Genomic DNA, 14,521 nt, shown 5'->3' on the forward strand with positions numbered 1-14,521 from the left:
ATATTAAAAAATAAAAAATAAAAAAAATAAAAAAAAAGAAAATGGAAGTGACACAAATAAATGGAAAGATATACCATATTTGTGGACTGGAAGAATAAATATTGTTAAACTGTCCATATCCAAAGCAATCTACAGATTTAATCCAACCCCTATCTAAATATCAATAGTATTTTTCACAGAACTAGAGCAAAGAATCCTAAAATTTTTATGGAACCACAAAAGACCCTGAACAACCAAGCAATCTTGAAAAGAACAAAGCTGGAGGTATCACAATCCTAGATCTCAAGATATACTACAAGCCTATAGTAATCAAAACAGTATGGTACTGGCACAAAAAGACACATAGATCAATAACAGAACAGGATACAAAGCCCAGAAATAAACTGATGCTTACATGGTAAATTAATCTACAACAAAGGCGGCAAGAATATACAATCTGGAAAAGACAGTCTCTTCAATAAATGGTGTTGGGAAAGCTGGCCATGTATATTTAAAAAAATGAAATTGGGCCACTTTCTTACACCATACATAAAAATAAACTCAAAATAGACTAGAGAATTAAAAACCTAAATGTGAGACCTGAAACCAGAAGACTACTAAAAGAGAACATAGGCAGTAATCTCTTAGAAGTCAGCCTTAGCAACATTTTTCTAGATTTGTCTCCTCAGGCAAGGGAAATAAAAGCAAAAATAAACTACTGGGACTACAACAAAATAAACCATCAGCAAAACAAAAAGACAACCTACCAAATGGGAGAAGATATTTGTGAATAATATATCTGATAAGGGGTTAACATCCAAAATATAAAAACTTATACAACTCAATGCACAAAAAACAAATTATTTGATTAAAAAATAGGTAGAGGACCTGAATAGACATTTGTCCAAAGAAGACCTATAGATGGCCAACAGACACATCCCTAATCAGCAGGGAAATACAAATTAAAACCACAATGAGATATCACCTCACATCAGTCAGCATACCTAGTATCAAAAAGACAAGAATTAACAAGTATTAGTGCGGAAGTGGAGAAAGGGAACCCTTGTGCACTATTGGTGGGAATGTAAATTGCTACAGCCATTATGGAAAACATGGAGGTTTCTCAAAAAAAATTACACACACACGCACACACCACTACCCTATGATCCATCAATTCCACTACTGAGTATTTACCCAAAGGAAACAAAAACAATTCAAAAAAGATGTATGCATCTCTATATTTATTGCAGCATTATTTACAATAGCCAAGATATGGAAGCAACTTAAAGTGTCCATTGACAGATGAATGGATAAAGAAGATGTGATACACACACACACACACACACACACACACCGGAATGTTACTTGAGTCCTAAAAAAGAATGACTTCTTGCCATTTGCAACATTCATAAACCTAGAGAGAATTATGCTAAGTGAAATAAGTCAGAGAAAGATAGATACCATATGATTTCACTTATATGTGGAATCTAAAAAACAAACCAAAGAACTAACAAAAACAGAAGCAGATACATAAATACAGAGAAAAACTGGTGGTTTCCAGACTGCAGAGGTGGGGAGGATGGATGAATTAGGTGAAGGAGATTAAGAAGTACAAACTTCCAGGGGCGCTTGGGTGCTCCGTTGGTTAAGCAACCAGCTCTTGATTTCAGCTCAGGTCATGATCTCGTGGTTCTTGAGATCAAGCACAGTGCCTGTTTGGGATTCTCTCTCTCTCTCTGCCCTTCTCCTGCACTCTCTCAAAATAAATAAGCTTTAAAAAAATATATAAACTTCCAGTTACAAATAAGTCATGGGCCGAAAAGTATAGCATAGAGAATACACTGCATAATACTGTAATATTGTATGATGACAGATAGTAATCACATTTATTGTGGTCAGCATTGTATAATGTATAGAATTGTTGAATCACTTGGTCATACACCTGAAACTAATATAACACTATGTCAACTATACTTCAATTTAAAAAAAAGTTACCTACCATCCACCACCAATTTTTCTCATGCCACTGATTTTTTAGAGACACTTGGTCATTTGCCTACAGGATGTTCCTTATTCTGGATTTTTAGAGACTTCATTAGATACAAAGTTCAATATTTTAGGCAAGAATTCTTGATGGATGGTGCTATGTCCTTTTTATTACATGTAAAGTTATGTTGTCTGGGTATCCCACAACTAGTGACACTAAGATTGATCACTGGACCAGCTTGATATTTCCTTTACAAAATTCCCCTACAACCTTTCATCTTAATGGTCCTTAGTAGCCTGTGTGATTGTTGACTAGATTCCTTTGTCAATAGGAACTATAAAATGGTGATTTCTAATTCAGCATTCTTTCTGCATTTATTTACTAGTTTTCTATAGAGAAGAATTTTCCTTCATCAACTATTTTGTTTCCATGAAATGCAATTCATAATAAAAAGGAAGAATAGTGTTTAATTCTTTCCCTTTATTTACCAAGTTTCAAAGCAATGAGTTAATGCTCTTTGTTTTTTTGGTGCTCGTTGGAAAACCTCTGATGGTAAAAAATATTTGCTAGGTACCTACTCTGTGTCACACAGATTGACTTCTTGCTTACATCAATGCTTTCTGGAGGAAAAGTTTCTGGAAGTTATTATACTCATTCATTTACTCAGTGAATATTTATTAAGTTCTTACTAAACAGTGCCATACCCTGCTTTGGGTATTGGGGTTGCAGTAATGAATAACATGTCAGAAATCCCTGCCCCATCATAGATCTTACATTCTAGTGGTGGAAGAGAGACAATAAACAAGAGAAATATGTAAGATATGTAGGAAAATAATAAGTATAAGCAGAAAAATAAAGCGAGGAGGGAGGATATAAAATGTCAGGGGTAAGTTCTGAAATTTTAGATAAGGTAGTCTGGAGAGGCTCACTCACTGAGGTTACTTTTAGGTAAAGAGCTGGAGGAAAGGATGGAGCCAGCCATGCAGACGTCTGTGGAAGAGTGTTCTAGGCAGAGGCACGAACCAGTGCAGTGTTCATAAGAGAGCAACTTTCCAGGATATTTGAGGAGCAAGCAGCAAGGAGGCTAATGGGGCATGTGTCACAGGTGCTGGTAGTGAGAGGTTAAAGAATAAATAGTTGGGGCACCTGGGTGGCTCAGTCAGTTAAGCATCTGACTTTGGCTGAGGTCATGATCTCAAGGTTTGAGTTTGATCCCCACATCGGGCTCTGTGCCGACGGCTTAGACCCTGGAGCCTGGTTTGGATTCTGTGTCTCCCTCTATCTCTCTGCTCCTCCCCCACTCACACTCTGTCTCTCTGTCTCTCTCTCTTAAAAATAAATAAACATTAAATTTAAAAAAAAAGAGCAAATAGTTGGAGAGGTTGGACAGATGGTTGGGGTGGGTGGAGGGAGACAAGGGCAGATAGTAAAGCCTGGTAGTAAGGGAAATAGGGAATTTAAAGCAGAGGCACCACATGATTTGACTTACATTTAATTTTATTTTTTATAATTTTTTAATGTTATTTATTTTGAGAGAGACAGAGACAGAGCACAAGCAGGGAAGAGGCAAAGAGAGAGGGAGACACAGAATCTGAAGCAGCTTCCTGGCTCTGAGCTGTCAGCACAGAGCCCGACACAGGGTTTGAACTCATGAGCTGTGAGATCATGACCTGAGCCAAAGTTGGACACTCAACTGACTGAGCTACCTGGGCGCCCCTGACTTGCAGTTGAAATCAAGATTACTCTGGCTGCTGTGTGGCGACTAGGCTGTATAAGGGCAAGGGGAGAAGCAGGGAGGCCAGTTAGGAAGCCACACAGTCATCCAGGGAAGAGATGATAGTGATAAGGGTAAGTTGGTAGGGAGGGAAATGGTGAGAAGCAGTCACGTACTGGATGTATTTTGAAGCTGGAGCCAGAAGGATTGACCAGTAGTTAGATGGAGGCATGAGAAGAAATGAGCAGTTAAGGGTGACTCCAGGGGTGTGGGCCTGAGAACTGGAAAAATGGAGCTGCTTTCAACAAAGATGGGGAAGACTGTGAGAGCAGTAGGCATGCTTGTATCTGCTTCATTTATGAAATTTATCCAGTGGTGTGCTGGTAGATGCTGGTAAATTGGCTTTGGAGAGGGAGAGGAAATCCCTGATTTGTAGCTTTTGCTAATTCCTGTGGTGTGATTACTCCCACCATGGGTGATTTCAAGCCAAATTTATATGATGCCACAGAACACAAACTAGGAAGTGGTGCCCTAGTCTCTGATGTGGTGATAGACCCCCATGTCAGGACACCACTGTTAACTGTTTATTGTAGTTTTTTGTACCTATCTTCCCTTCCCCTCCCTTGTCAACAGTAAACCCCTTGAAAACAGAATCTGTTTTTATATTCCAAATATGCCTTATAAATAAGCATTAAATAAATGTTGGAGATATGTATGGATACATGAATTAATAATAATTCTTTTTTGGCATTGCTTGGTATTATTTGAGTTTACTGAAGTCTTATTTAATTCCCCATTGACATCAGTTCTTAAATGTAAAAACACATGGTTTTAGGATTTCAAATCATATTATTTCTTTTGATGCTTATATAAGCAGTTGAGCAATGTACTTTATGTTCATTAAATGTAGCTATAATCTTAGTAAAAAGAGGAAAGAAATAAATTTTAAAACATTTTTCAGGGAGAACGGGAAGCCATGACTCTTGCCAGTGAAGATGGACAGTTTTTCCCTCCCAGTTTTATTGAGATAGAATTAACATACAATGCTGTTTATGTTTAGGTGAACAGGATATTGACCTGACACATGTATCGGGAGATGATGACCACAGTAAGTTTAGTTAACATCCATCTCATCATAGAGTTAACAATTCTTTTTTCTTTGTGATGAGAGATTTACTCACGTAACAACTTTCAAGTATACTGTACAGCAATGTTAACTATAGTCACCATGCTGTACATTACATCTCCAGCGTGCACTTATCTGGAAGTTTGTACCTTTTGATCACCTTCACCTAATTCCCTACCTCACCCTCTGCCTCTAGTAACCACAGATCTGATCTCTTTTTCTATGAGTTTGTTTTGTTAGATTCCACATATGGGTGAGATCATGTATTTGTCTTTCTCTGAAGCTCTACAGTTCAATTTCACTTTTCAGTATAATACTACTTGGGGTTTCTTCTCCTTCTCCTCCTCTTCTGCCCCTTTTCCCTCCTCCTCCTCTTTCTTCTCCTGATTCAAAACTCTAAAGTTTAAGGTCAGCCGTGCTCATGGATTGGAAGAATAAATATTGTCAAAATGTCAATACTACCCAAAGCTATCTACACATTCAATGCAATCCCAATCAAAATTGCACCAGCATTCTTCTCGAACTAGAACAAGCAATCCTAAAATTCATATGGAACCACAAAAGGCCCTGAATAGCCAAAGTAATTTTGAAGAAGACCAAAGCAGGAGGCATCACAATCCCAGACTTTAGCCTCTACTACAAAGCTGTCATCATCAAGACAGTATGGTACTGGCACAAAAACAGACACATAGACCAATGGCATAGAATAGAAACCCCAGAACTAGACCCACAAATGTATGGCCACCTAATCTTTGACAAAGCAGGAAAGAACATCCAATGGAAAAAAGACAGTCTCTTTAACAAATGGTGCTGGGAGAACTGGACAGCAACATGCAGAAGGTTGAAACTAGACCACTTTCTCACACCATTCACAAAAATAAACTCAAAATGGATAAAGGACCTGAATGTGAGACAGGAAACCATCAAAATCCTGGAGGAGAAAGCAGGAAAAGACCTCTCTGACCTCAGCCGTAGCAATTTCTTACTTGACACATCCCCAAAGGCAAGGGAATTAAAAGCAAAAATGAATTACTGGGACCTTATGAAGATTAAAAGCTTCTGCACAGCAAAGGAAACAACCAACAAAACTAAAAGGCAACCAACGGAATGGGAAAAGATATTTGCAAAAGACATATCGGACAAAGGGCTAGTATCCAAAATCTATAAAGAGCTCACCAAACTCCACACCCGAAAAACAAATAACCCAGTGAAGAAATGGGCAGAAAACATGAATAGACACTTCTCTAAAGAAGACATCCGGATGGCCAACAGGCACATGAAAAGATGCTCAACGTCACTCCTCATCAGGGAAATACAAATCAAAACCACACTCAGATATCACCTCACGCCAGTCAGAGTGGCCAAAATGAACAAATCAGGAGACTATGGATGCTGGAGAGGATGTGGAGAAATGGGAACCCTCTTGCACTGTTAGTGGGAATGCAAACTGGTGCAGCCGCTCTGGAAAACAGTGTGGAGGTTCCTCAGGAAATTAAAAATAGACCTACCCTATGACCCAGCAATAGCACTGCTAGGAATTTACCCAAGGGATACAGGAGTACTGATGCATAGGGGCACCTGTACCCCAATGTTTATAGCAGCACTCTCAACAATAGCCAAATTATGGAAAGAGCCTAAATGTCCATCAACTGATGAATGGATAAAGAAATTGTGGTTTATATACACAATGGAGTACTACATCGCAATGAGAAAGAACAAAATATGGCCCTTTGTAGCAACGTGGATGGAACTGGAGAGTGTGATGCTAAGTGAAATAAGCCATACAGAGAAAGACAGATACCATATGTTTTCACTCTTATGTGGATCCTGAGAAACTTAACAGAAACCCATGGAGGAGGGGAAGGAAAAAAAAAAAAAAAGTTATAGTGGGAGAGAGCCAAAGCATAAGAGACTCTTAAAAACTGAGAACAAACTGAGGGTTGATGGGGGGTGGGAGGGAGGGAAGGGTGGGTGATGGGTATTGAGGAGGGCACCTTTTGGGATGAGCACTGGGTGTTGTATGGAAACCAATTTGACAATAAATTTCATATATTAAAAAAAAATAAATCATAAAAAAATAAATAAAAAATCAAGTTTAAGGTCAAAGAACACAGCTTATCAGGCAAAAAAAATTCTACTGCAAGGGAGTGAACTATAAAAGCTTACTTTTTTTTTTATCAATTTTTTGAATCCATATCAAAAATACATTTAGTCAACTGTCATTGTTATCTCAGTTTACTCTTCTTTCTTCCTTATTATTAAGTTGTTTTTTTTTTTATGTTTACTTATTTTTGAGAGAGAGAGAGAGACAGAGTGCAAGCTGGGGAGGGAGACACAGAATCCATAGCAGCCTCCAGGCTCTGAGCTGTCAGCACACAGCCTGTCATGGGGCTCAAACCCACGAACTGTGAGATCATGACCTGAGCCGAAGTCGGACACTTCACTGACTGAGCCACCCAAGAACCCCATATTATTATTATTGTTGTTGTTGTTGTTGTTATTATTATTATTATTTAATGTTTATTTATTAGTGAGAGAGAAAGAGACAGAACGCCATCAGGGGAGGGGCAGAGAGAGAAGGAGATGCAGAATCCCAAGTAGGCTCCAGGCTCTGAGCTGTCAGCACAGAGCCTGTCGCAGGGCTCAAACTCGTGAACCATGAGATCATGACCTGGGCCAAAGTCAGACACTTAATCGACTGAGCCACCCACGTACCCCCAGTTTACCCTTCTTTCGAATGAGTGCCACCTTTTGTTTTCTAGCAGTGGTTCTAATTATTCCACTTCTAAGCAAGAGCAAGTGGGAGAAGAGATGTAAAATAAAAATATTAATATATTCATCGATCTTTCAGTGGACAGATCAGAATCACTAAACCAAGGGAAGTTTGGAGTATAGCTTGGTTTCATTTATCCTTGAAAGCCCACCTTTTAGAAATAGTTTAAAAGACTTATAAATTTTGTATGACTGTATAGTAAGTTTGTTGTCAGTATGTGCTCAAATATATCCAAAATATACATCTCTTTTTAAAAGTCAGGTAAAAATTATTTTCTTGCTGTAGTGAAATTGGTGTGTGTTTAAATGCAACATGAAACATTGGTTTTGTGGTATTAAAAATCAAAGAAAGACGGCATACTGTGTGATTCCCTTTTATCTATTTATAAATACTAAGTTGTTTTACTGCTTCTGAAATATTAATTATTTGTGTATATTCAGGTGAACATGATCTCTTTGCTACAGTGAGTGTTTTGTTTTGTTTTAGGACCTGGGCATTCTGAAATTAAAGGTAAATCTCTCTTTATCATAAAATTTATATTACAGAATTGAAAACAAGAATAAGGCATTGCACTTTTCTGATACATGTGCAATATATTGATATTATGCATTTTTCTCAAAAATTATCCTTTGCTGTGGTAAATTTTGGGTTTTTTTACATGTGGCTCAAGGTAAAAACTTTAGTTAAATTCTTGGGATATTGCAGAACTGAAGCAAAAAAGAACTACAGCTATCTTCTTATATGTCAGTGTAGCTATAAATTGCAGATAATATGACCATGTGATAGTAGTAACTCAGCTTTCACATTAGTGTAGGCACAGAGACCTTTCTCACAGTGTGGTAAACTTTCCTTCTCACACTCACCATCCACGGCCTGCTAACCAAAAACCACCCAAATGGCTCCAGGTGCATTTCACTTTTGCTGAATACCCTTCTCCTCTTCCTTTACTCTTTCCTCAAAACCAAAGCAATTCCTGAAGAAATTGCCACCAGAGGAGAGATAAGACCTTTTCATGATAGGTATTTTCTCACTTACTTTTATAAGTCAGATGTCCCCAAGTCCTCCAGCTCTTAGAGCTACCCTTTATTACTCATAAAAATGAATTATTATTTCTTTATATTCATATAAATTTCCGTATTGTTTATATGAAATTCATATGTTTAGTATTTCTTTATTATTCATATAATATGACTATCAGAAGTTTATGGTCCTCCTCAGGATTTTTTTACGATTCCTGGGGGACTTTCATATGTTCAAGATCACCCCTATTCTAAATGCCTAATCTCAATTATTTCTTTGCTGTAATTTATTTTCTTCCTTCTTTACTCCTTTTCCCCTTCCTTCCCTCTCTCTCTCTCCCTCCCTCCCTCCCTCCCTTCCTTCCTTCCTTCCTTCCTTCAGACCTCAGGTGCAAAGAGATGCGTTCATGACACTCCTCAGTTTATTCCACATAATCAGTATTGGGCTAGGCAGGGCACCTCTCTTGTTTTATTTATTCTCCTTTATTTCAGTACCTTACTCCCATCCCCCTTAGGCAACCATTTTAATGTGTATTAAAATGTGTACGCCTTGTTTGTACACATTCTTACCCAAGTGTACTCTCTTGTGAGCATATGTCACATAATATGGTGTTGTAGATCTCATATTTCCTTTATTTCTTTTTATAAAGCATTAAGTTTTAAAGATCTGTCTGCGTTGCTCTGTGTCCATCTAATATTTGCTTCTAACTTTCTGCCTGAAACCCTCTGTTCATCTTTCACAATTTACTGCCTACTTTCTCAGTAACAGACTCGCAGCTGTCAGTCATATTGTCTCCTTCAGGCTGTGTGAGAGAATTTCTCTGAGACATCTAGCTGGACAAGGAGTGTTGGGTCTCAGGGCATGCATCTACTTAACTTGGCTAACTATTGCCTGCATGTTCTTTGGCAGAGCTATACCAGTCCTTACCTCTACCTCCAACAATGCCCGAGGGTTCTCCTCATCCTCACTAACGTTAAGTGTTCTCCAGCTTTCTAATTTTGCTAGTCTCATATTGTCAGGCCATATGGCATTATGTATCAATTTGAATTTTTATAATAACCAATGACTTTGAGTTTCTCTTCATACTAGCTTTTGAGTTTCCACCTTTTCTTTACTGTATCCTTTCGCAAGTACGTATCTTTTGCTTAATTTCACGTTGGGGTTGCAGTCTTGTTGATTTGCATTCTAGATGTTAAATCCGTTTTCAGTCTTAGACATTGCAAATACCTTCCTCCATTCTGTCACCCATCTATTAACTTTATCCATAGTGAGCTTTGTTGAATAGAGATCTTTATGTAAATCAAAGTCATTGACACTTTTCTTGTGGTTTGTGCTTTTGGAGCTCTGTGATATTTTTCAAATATCCAGCACACCTCAGCTACACTGGACTTTCCCCATCTTCCTTTGTTGAGCATTTAATATGAATGTTTGAATCTCCTCTTTGATTCATAAGGGTGCTTTTGTGAAAGCTTCTGAGCAGAGCCTCTCTCTGTCCCAGAAAATAAATAACCTAGGAATGTGGATATAGCTATGTCTGTCCAGAGACAAGACTCATGATTGCTGCAGTCAAGTACCATTGCCCTTCTGGGCTGTGCCATCCACAGCCACATCCTCACCCAAGACCAAACAACATGCTGGTGGGAATCCACCTTTGGACCCCCCCAGCTCAAAAAAAATCATGATCCTGTCCTCTGAAATGTTCTAGGATGACAAAGTGAAGATGGAATCATCCCATAGAACTTCAAGCAAAAGTCTAAGGAAGAGGAGAAAATCTTTTGTTTATGTTTTTAACTTCTATATCCCAGATGCCTAATACTAACAACGCCTACTATAATATCTTTGTATGACTCCTGAAGAGCTGCCTTATTAAGTACAAAATGAGAAGAGCCGTCAGCTCAGTACTCTTTTGGTCAGTGTTAGTCACTGTTCCCTACCTTATGTAAGGACTTTATGAATCAGAGTTGAAAAAGAAGCTTTCCTTCTCTGACCCAAGCATTCTGAATGCAGAAAAGCACTGCACCAGGAGTCTCACCATTTACTTGTACCAAGACACCTAGTTTGTGCCTGCAAAATTTCTACACAGTTCATCATGAGCCTTCACAATTACCTAGGTATAGAAAGGGAATTAGATGGTGTGATTTGGGGATTTGTACTGTCCTTTTTAAAGAGAGGACAAGTTTTAAGACAGAAAATTATGATCAAAGTTTTAATGATTTTAATTAATTTTTATTATAAACACAAGGATAAACATTGGAACTTTTTGTTTTCTTATAGAAGAAACAGAACTTTTGACTGCTAATATGGATGCAGGTAAGTTAACATTATTCTGGGGTTTTTTGTTTGTTTTTAAATTTTTTTTAACATTTATTTTTGAGAGACACACAGAGCATGAGTTGGGGAGGGGCAAAGAGAAAGGGAGACACAGAATCTGAAGCAGGCTCCAAGCTCTGAGCTGTCAGCACAAAGCCTGACACGGGGCTTGAACCCACAAACTATGAGATCATGACCTGAGCCCAACTCAGACGCTTAACCGACTGAGCCACCCAGACACCCCAACATTATTCTGTTTTACTAGTGCTTCCCTGGTTTAAGTCTGCATTTTAATGTTGTGTGTGTGTGTGTGTGTGTGTGTGTGTGTGTGTGTGTGTAATTGATTCAAACAACAATTACCTTTGTTATCAATTAAATAGAAAAAAATAACATTACTCTTTTCCTTTCCTTATCATTTTTAAGAAAAACAAACATATATGCTTCTTGGGAACTGCTTTTAAAAATAGGTTCATTCACAAGGCAAATTTTGAAGTGAAAACAATATTTCAGACCTACATAAAGTTTTTTTATTTACTATGAGCTTTGTCAGGTCAGTTTTGTCAAAAACAACTAGATTTCCAGCATGGCACATGACATACATTTTGAAATAGAAAAATAATGGACTTTACTTGAATTAACTTGTTATTTTACAATGTTTTAAAGTATGATAACAGAAGGTCTGTGAAGATCTGTATCCTGTCCAGTTGTATACTAACAGCCAAATGAATTAAAGCATCAAATCCCTGAAGAGACAGTAATTAATAAGCTTTTGGGTCAGACAATCTTGTGTTACATCCTGACTCATTATTTATTTACTGTGTAACCTTAGGTGAACAACTTAACCTCAAATACAAATTGGGAATAAATAGCTCCCTGTTTGGGGGGAATTTAAGTGAAAGTTCATGTAAGACTCTCTTCTAATTGCCAGGCCCCAAAATTAATTAACTATTTTTTTTCAATCAGGTGATGAGTAAAAGATTTAGATCTTTTTTTTTTAATTTTTTTTTAACATTTATTTATTTTTGAGACAGAGAGAGAGCATGAACAGAGGAGGGTCAGAGAAAGAGGGAGACACAGAATCTGAAACAGGCTCCAGGCTCTGAACTGTCAGCACAGAGCCCAAGTCGGGGCTCGAACCCACGGACCGTGAGATCATGACCTGAGCCGAAGTAGGACACTTAACCGACTGAGCCACCCAGGCACCCCTAGATCTTAAAGATATAGATATCAGTCTGAAGAGATTTTCCACAAAGGCCCTTTATTTTCTCCGCAAGATAGCATCAGTTTTCAGATAGTACTCAAGCTGCTTCCATAGTCCTCATTAGAGGAGGTCTCTCTCTTTTTAAAGGTCCAAAAAGAAATTTAAAATCTTAGCATCACACTCTTCCCCCAACCTTGTTCTTAGAACGGGTGGGACCAAAAAAACCAAAACAAAATGAAAAAGAAAAAACCAAAAAAACAAAAAACAAATCTACCCAGATTCACTCACAACTTCTCTCCCTTAAGGACCTACCTCCTTCTTATATGCTCAAAGTAACTGACAGTGATATTAATTTTCTCATTTGGGGCTAAGAAGCAAGTTTGTAAAAATTTTTGTGATGTGGTAAAATATATAGAAAGAATAAGGAAAACCTCTTATATTTTTACCTTCTTTTTCATGAATTCTTTTGCCAATTCACATCTTAAGCCTTTCTCTGCCATGTTCTCTGTGACAAGTATGCCACATCTAAACACTCACAGAGAAAGGAAATATCATCGCATGTCAAGTGACTAAAAAACACCCTCTAGCCCACTGATCCTGAATTTTCCATGGGTCCCTGGCACGTTACCTCTCAGGGTTAATGTGATGATTAGATGAGATAAACTATATACAAAGTATTTAGCATGGGGACTGACACATAGAAAGTACTCAAATGTTAACATCATTAACGTTAATATTATTGAAAAGAATTCCATATGAACAGCCACTAAAAAGTAAAAACTGAAAGTGAGAAGATATAGGTGCCCATGTTATCATCTCATTCTGATGATTTCTGAATGAGACCCTCGTCCTGAGTATGCCTGGCCATGTGACATTTTTTATCTGCCAGGGACTGGTAAATATTTAACCCCCACAGCTAGCCTCTTTCTGCCCCCAGTGTGTCTTTAAGCAGAACTTCAGAGAATCAAGCCAATTCTCATATTAAGCCAGAATTTTTAAACAAGGTAAATAGTACCACTTAGCATCCAAAATAATTTATGAATCAATTCAGACTGTTTTATTTTAGCTGTGACTCTAAAGTCATAGATCATCATAGATGATCAAGAAGTAATGGGTTAGCATAGATCATCAAGAAGTAATGGGTTCAAAATCATAATGATACAATCTCTTCCTTTCTTGAAGAAAGAAAACGGATAAAGTCACTTCTCCCTAAACTATCCTGTGGAGTTAAACCCATCCAGCCCACTCGAAGGAAACGAGTTGTCGGAGGAAAGCCAGCAGAAGTGGTAAACCTATGGCTTCCCAGGAGCAGTCCAAGTTTGAGAAACTAAAAGTGGGTGGGGAGGATATGTAATGATAAGAGACTGGGATTCTTGCAATGGACGCATCTTGGGGTCTCCTGTCTGTACCACCGTCTGGTAGAATGGCAGTGACCACACCAATGTCCTCTACAGGGAGACTTCCCGTGGCAGATGGCAATTAAGGATAATGAGAAAATCAACTGTGGAGGAATTTATATTGGAGGCTGTTGGATTCTAACTGCTGCACACTGTGTCAGGTAAAAAATGTCTCCAATAAGATTTTGGATTCCTTGAAATAATAAAAATGGGTAATAGAGATTGTGGCAGATGATAAATAAAACCACGTGACAAATTCCACTCTATTAACAGCTAAATCCCCTACAATATTCATGATAGGAACCCCAGAGGCCATCCCCCCAGAAGCTACTGAGTTCTTCCCCCCAGACCAAATTATTGATCCCAGATGGCAAGGTCAGATCAAACCCATAGGTCCCAAGTTGTGTCACTTAGCACATTTGCATGATGGGAAGCAAATAGGGAAAGCAAATAGATAGTACCTACGTTTTGTAGAGTTAGGACCAAACTGTTGAGAAGAGTGTATGACTGAAAAGTGTATAAAAAAATGATAGTAGCCTGGCATTTTCTCTGGTCTCACCTCAATGAGGATGTTGTTTAAAGAGCTGCATGCATTTAAAGACTTCAAATACACAAAGCATTGTTTCACCTTCCATGTCCTCTTAAGTGTCTTTGATACGTGTTCCAGACAGTGAAGATGTTCAAAGCTCGGTACTAATTATCTCACATGCTGCTCCAGCCCTGACTTGCTTGCTTTATACCTGCGTGCATCACTGATGTCTCTTCTTATTCTCATAAAGAGGCCAATCAATCATATGGGAGTAGAGCTCCACTTATGACCTTTTTTAAACTTAATTACCTCTTTAAAGACTATATCTCCAAATATAGTTATGATGGGGGTTAGATCTTCAACCTATGAATTTTAGGGGAACACAATCCAGTCCATACCAGTGGCTGAAGGGCGGTACAAAAAAGGTATCGATAACGAGTCAAGATCAGCAAGGAGGAGGGCAGAGTTTGGGATTCCAGCCTCAG

The 14,521-nt window shown here is 38.2% G+C and overlaps 1 protein-coding gene across 8 annotated transcripts in view; it reads left to right on the forward strand.

The window, feature by feature from the left end:
- Nucleotides 1-14,521, forward strand: part of CFI (complement factor I) — a 90,585-nt gene that overhangs the window by 68,380 nt on the left and 7,684 nt on the right. For 6 of the 8 annotated variants that reach the window (XM_042935692.1, XM_042935697.1, XM_042935689.1 and 3 more), the window contains 5 exons: nt 4,741-4,788; nt 8,066-8,089; nt 10,874-10,909; nt 13,293-13,396; nt 13,565-13,668. In XM_042935692.1, coding sequence (XP_042791626.1) covers nt 4,741-4,788; nt 8,066-8,089; nt 10,874-10,909; nt 13,293-13,396; nt 13,565-13,668 — 316 coding nt within the window. The remainder of the gene's footprint in view (nt 1-4,740; nt 4,789-8,065; nt 8,090-10,873; nt 10,910-13,292; nt 13,397-13,564; nt 13,669-14,521) is intronic. The other 2 variants (XM_042935694.1, XM_042935696.1) reach the window with 1 other exon arrangement.

Source organism: Panthera leo, chromosome B1 (genome assembly GCF_018350215.1).
Source record: "Panthera leo isolate Ple1 chromosome B1, P.leo_Ple1_pat1.1, whole genome shotgun sequence".
Classification (NCBI taxonomy): domain Eukaryota; kingdom Metazoa; phylum Chordata; class Mammalia; order Carnivora; family Felidae; genus Panthera; species Panthera leo.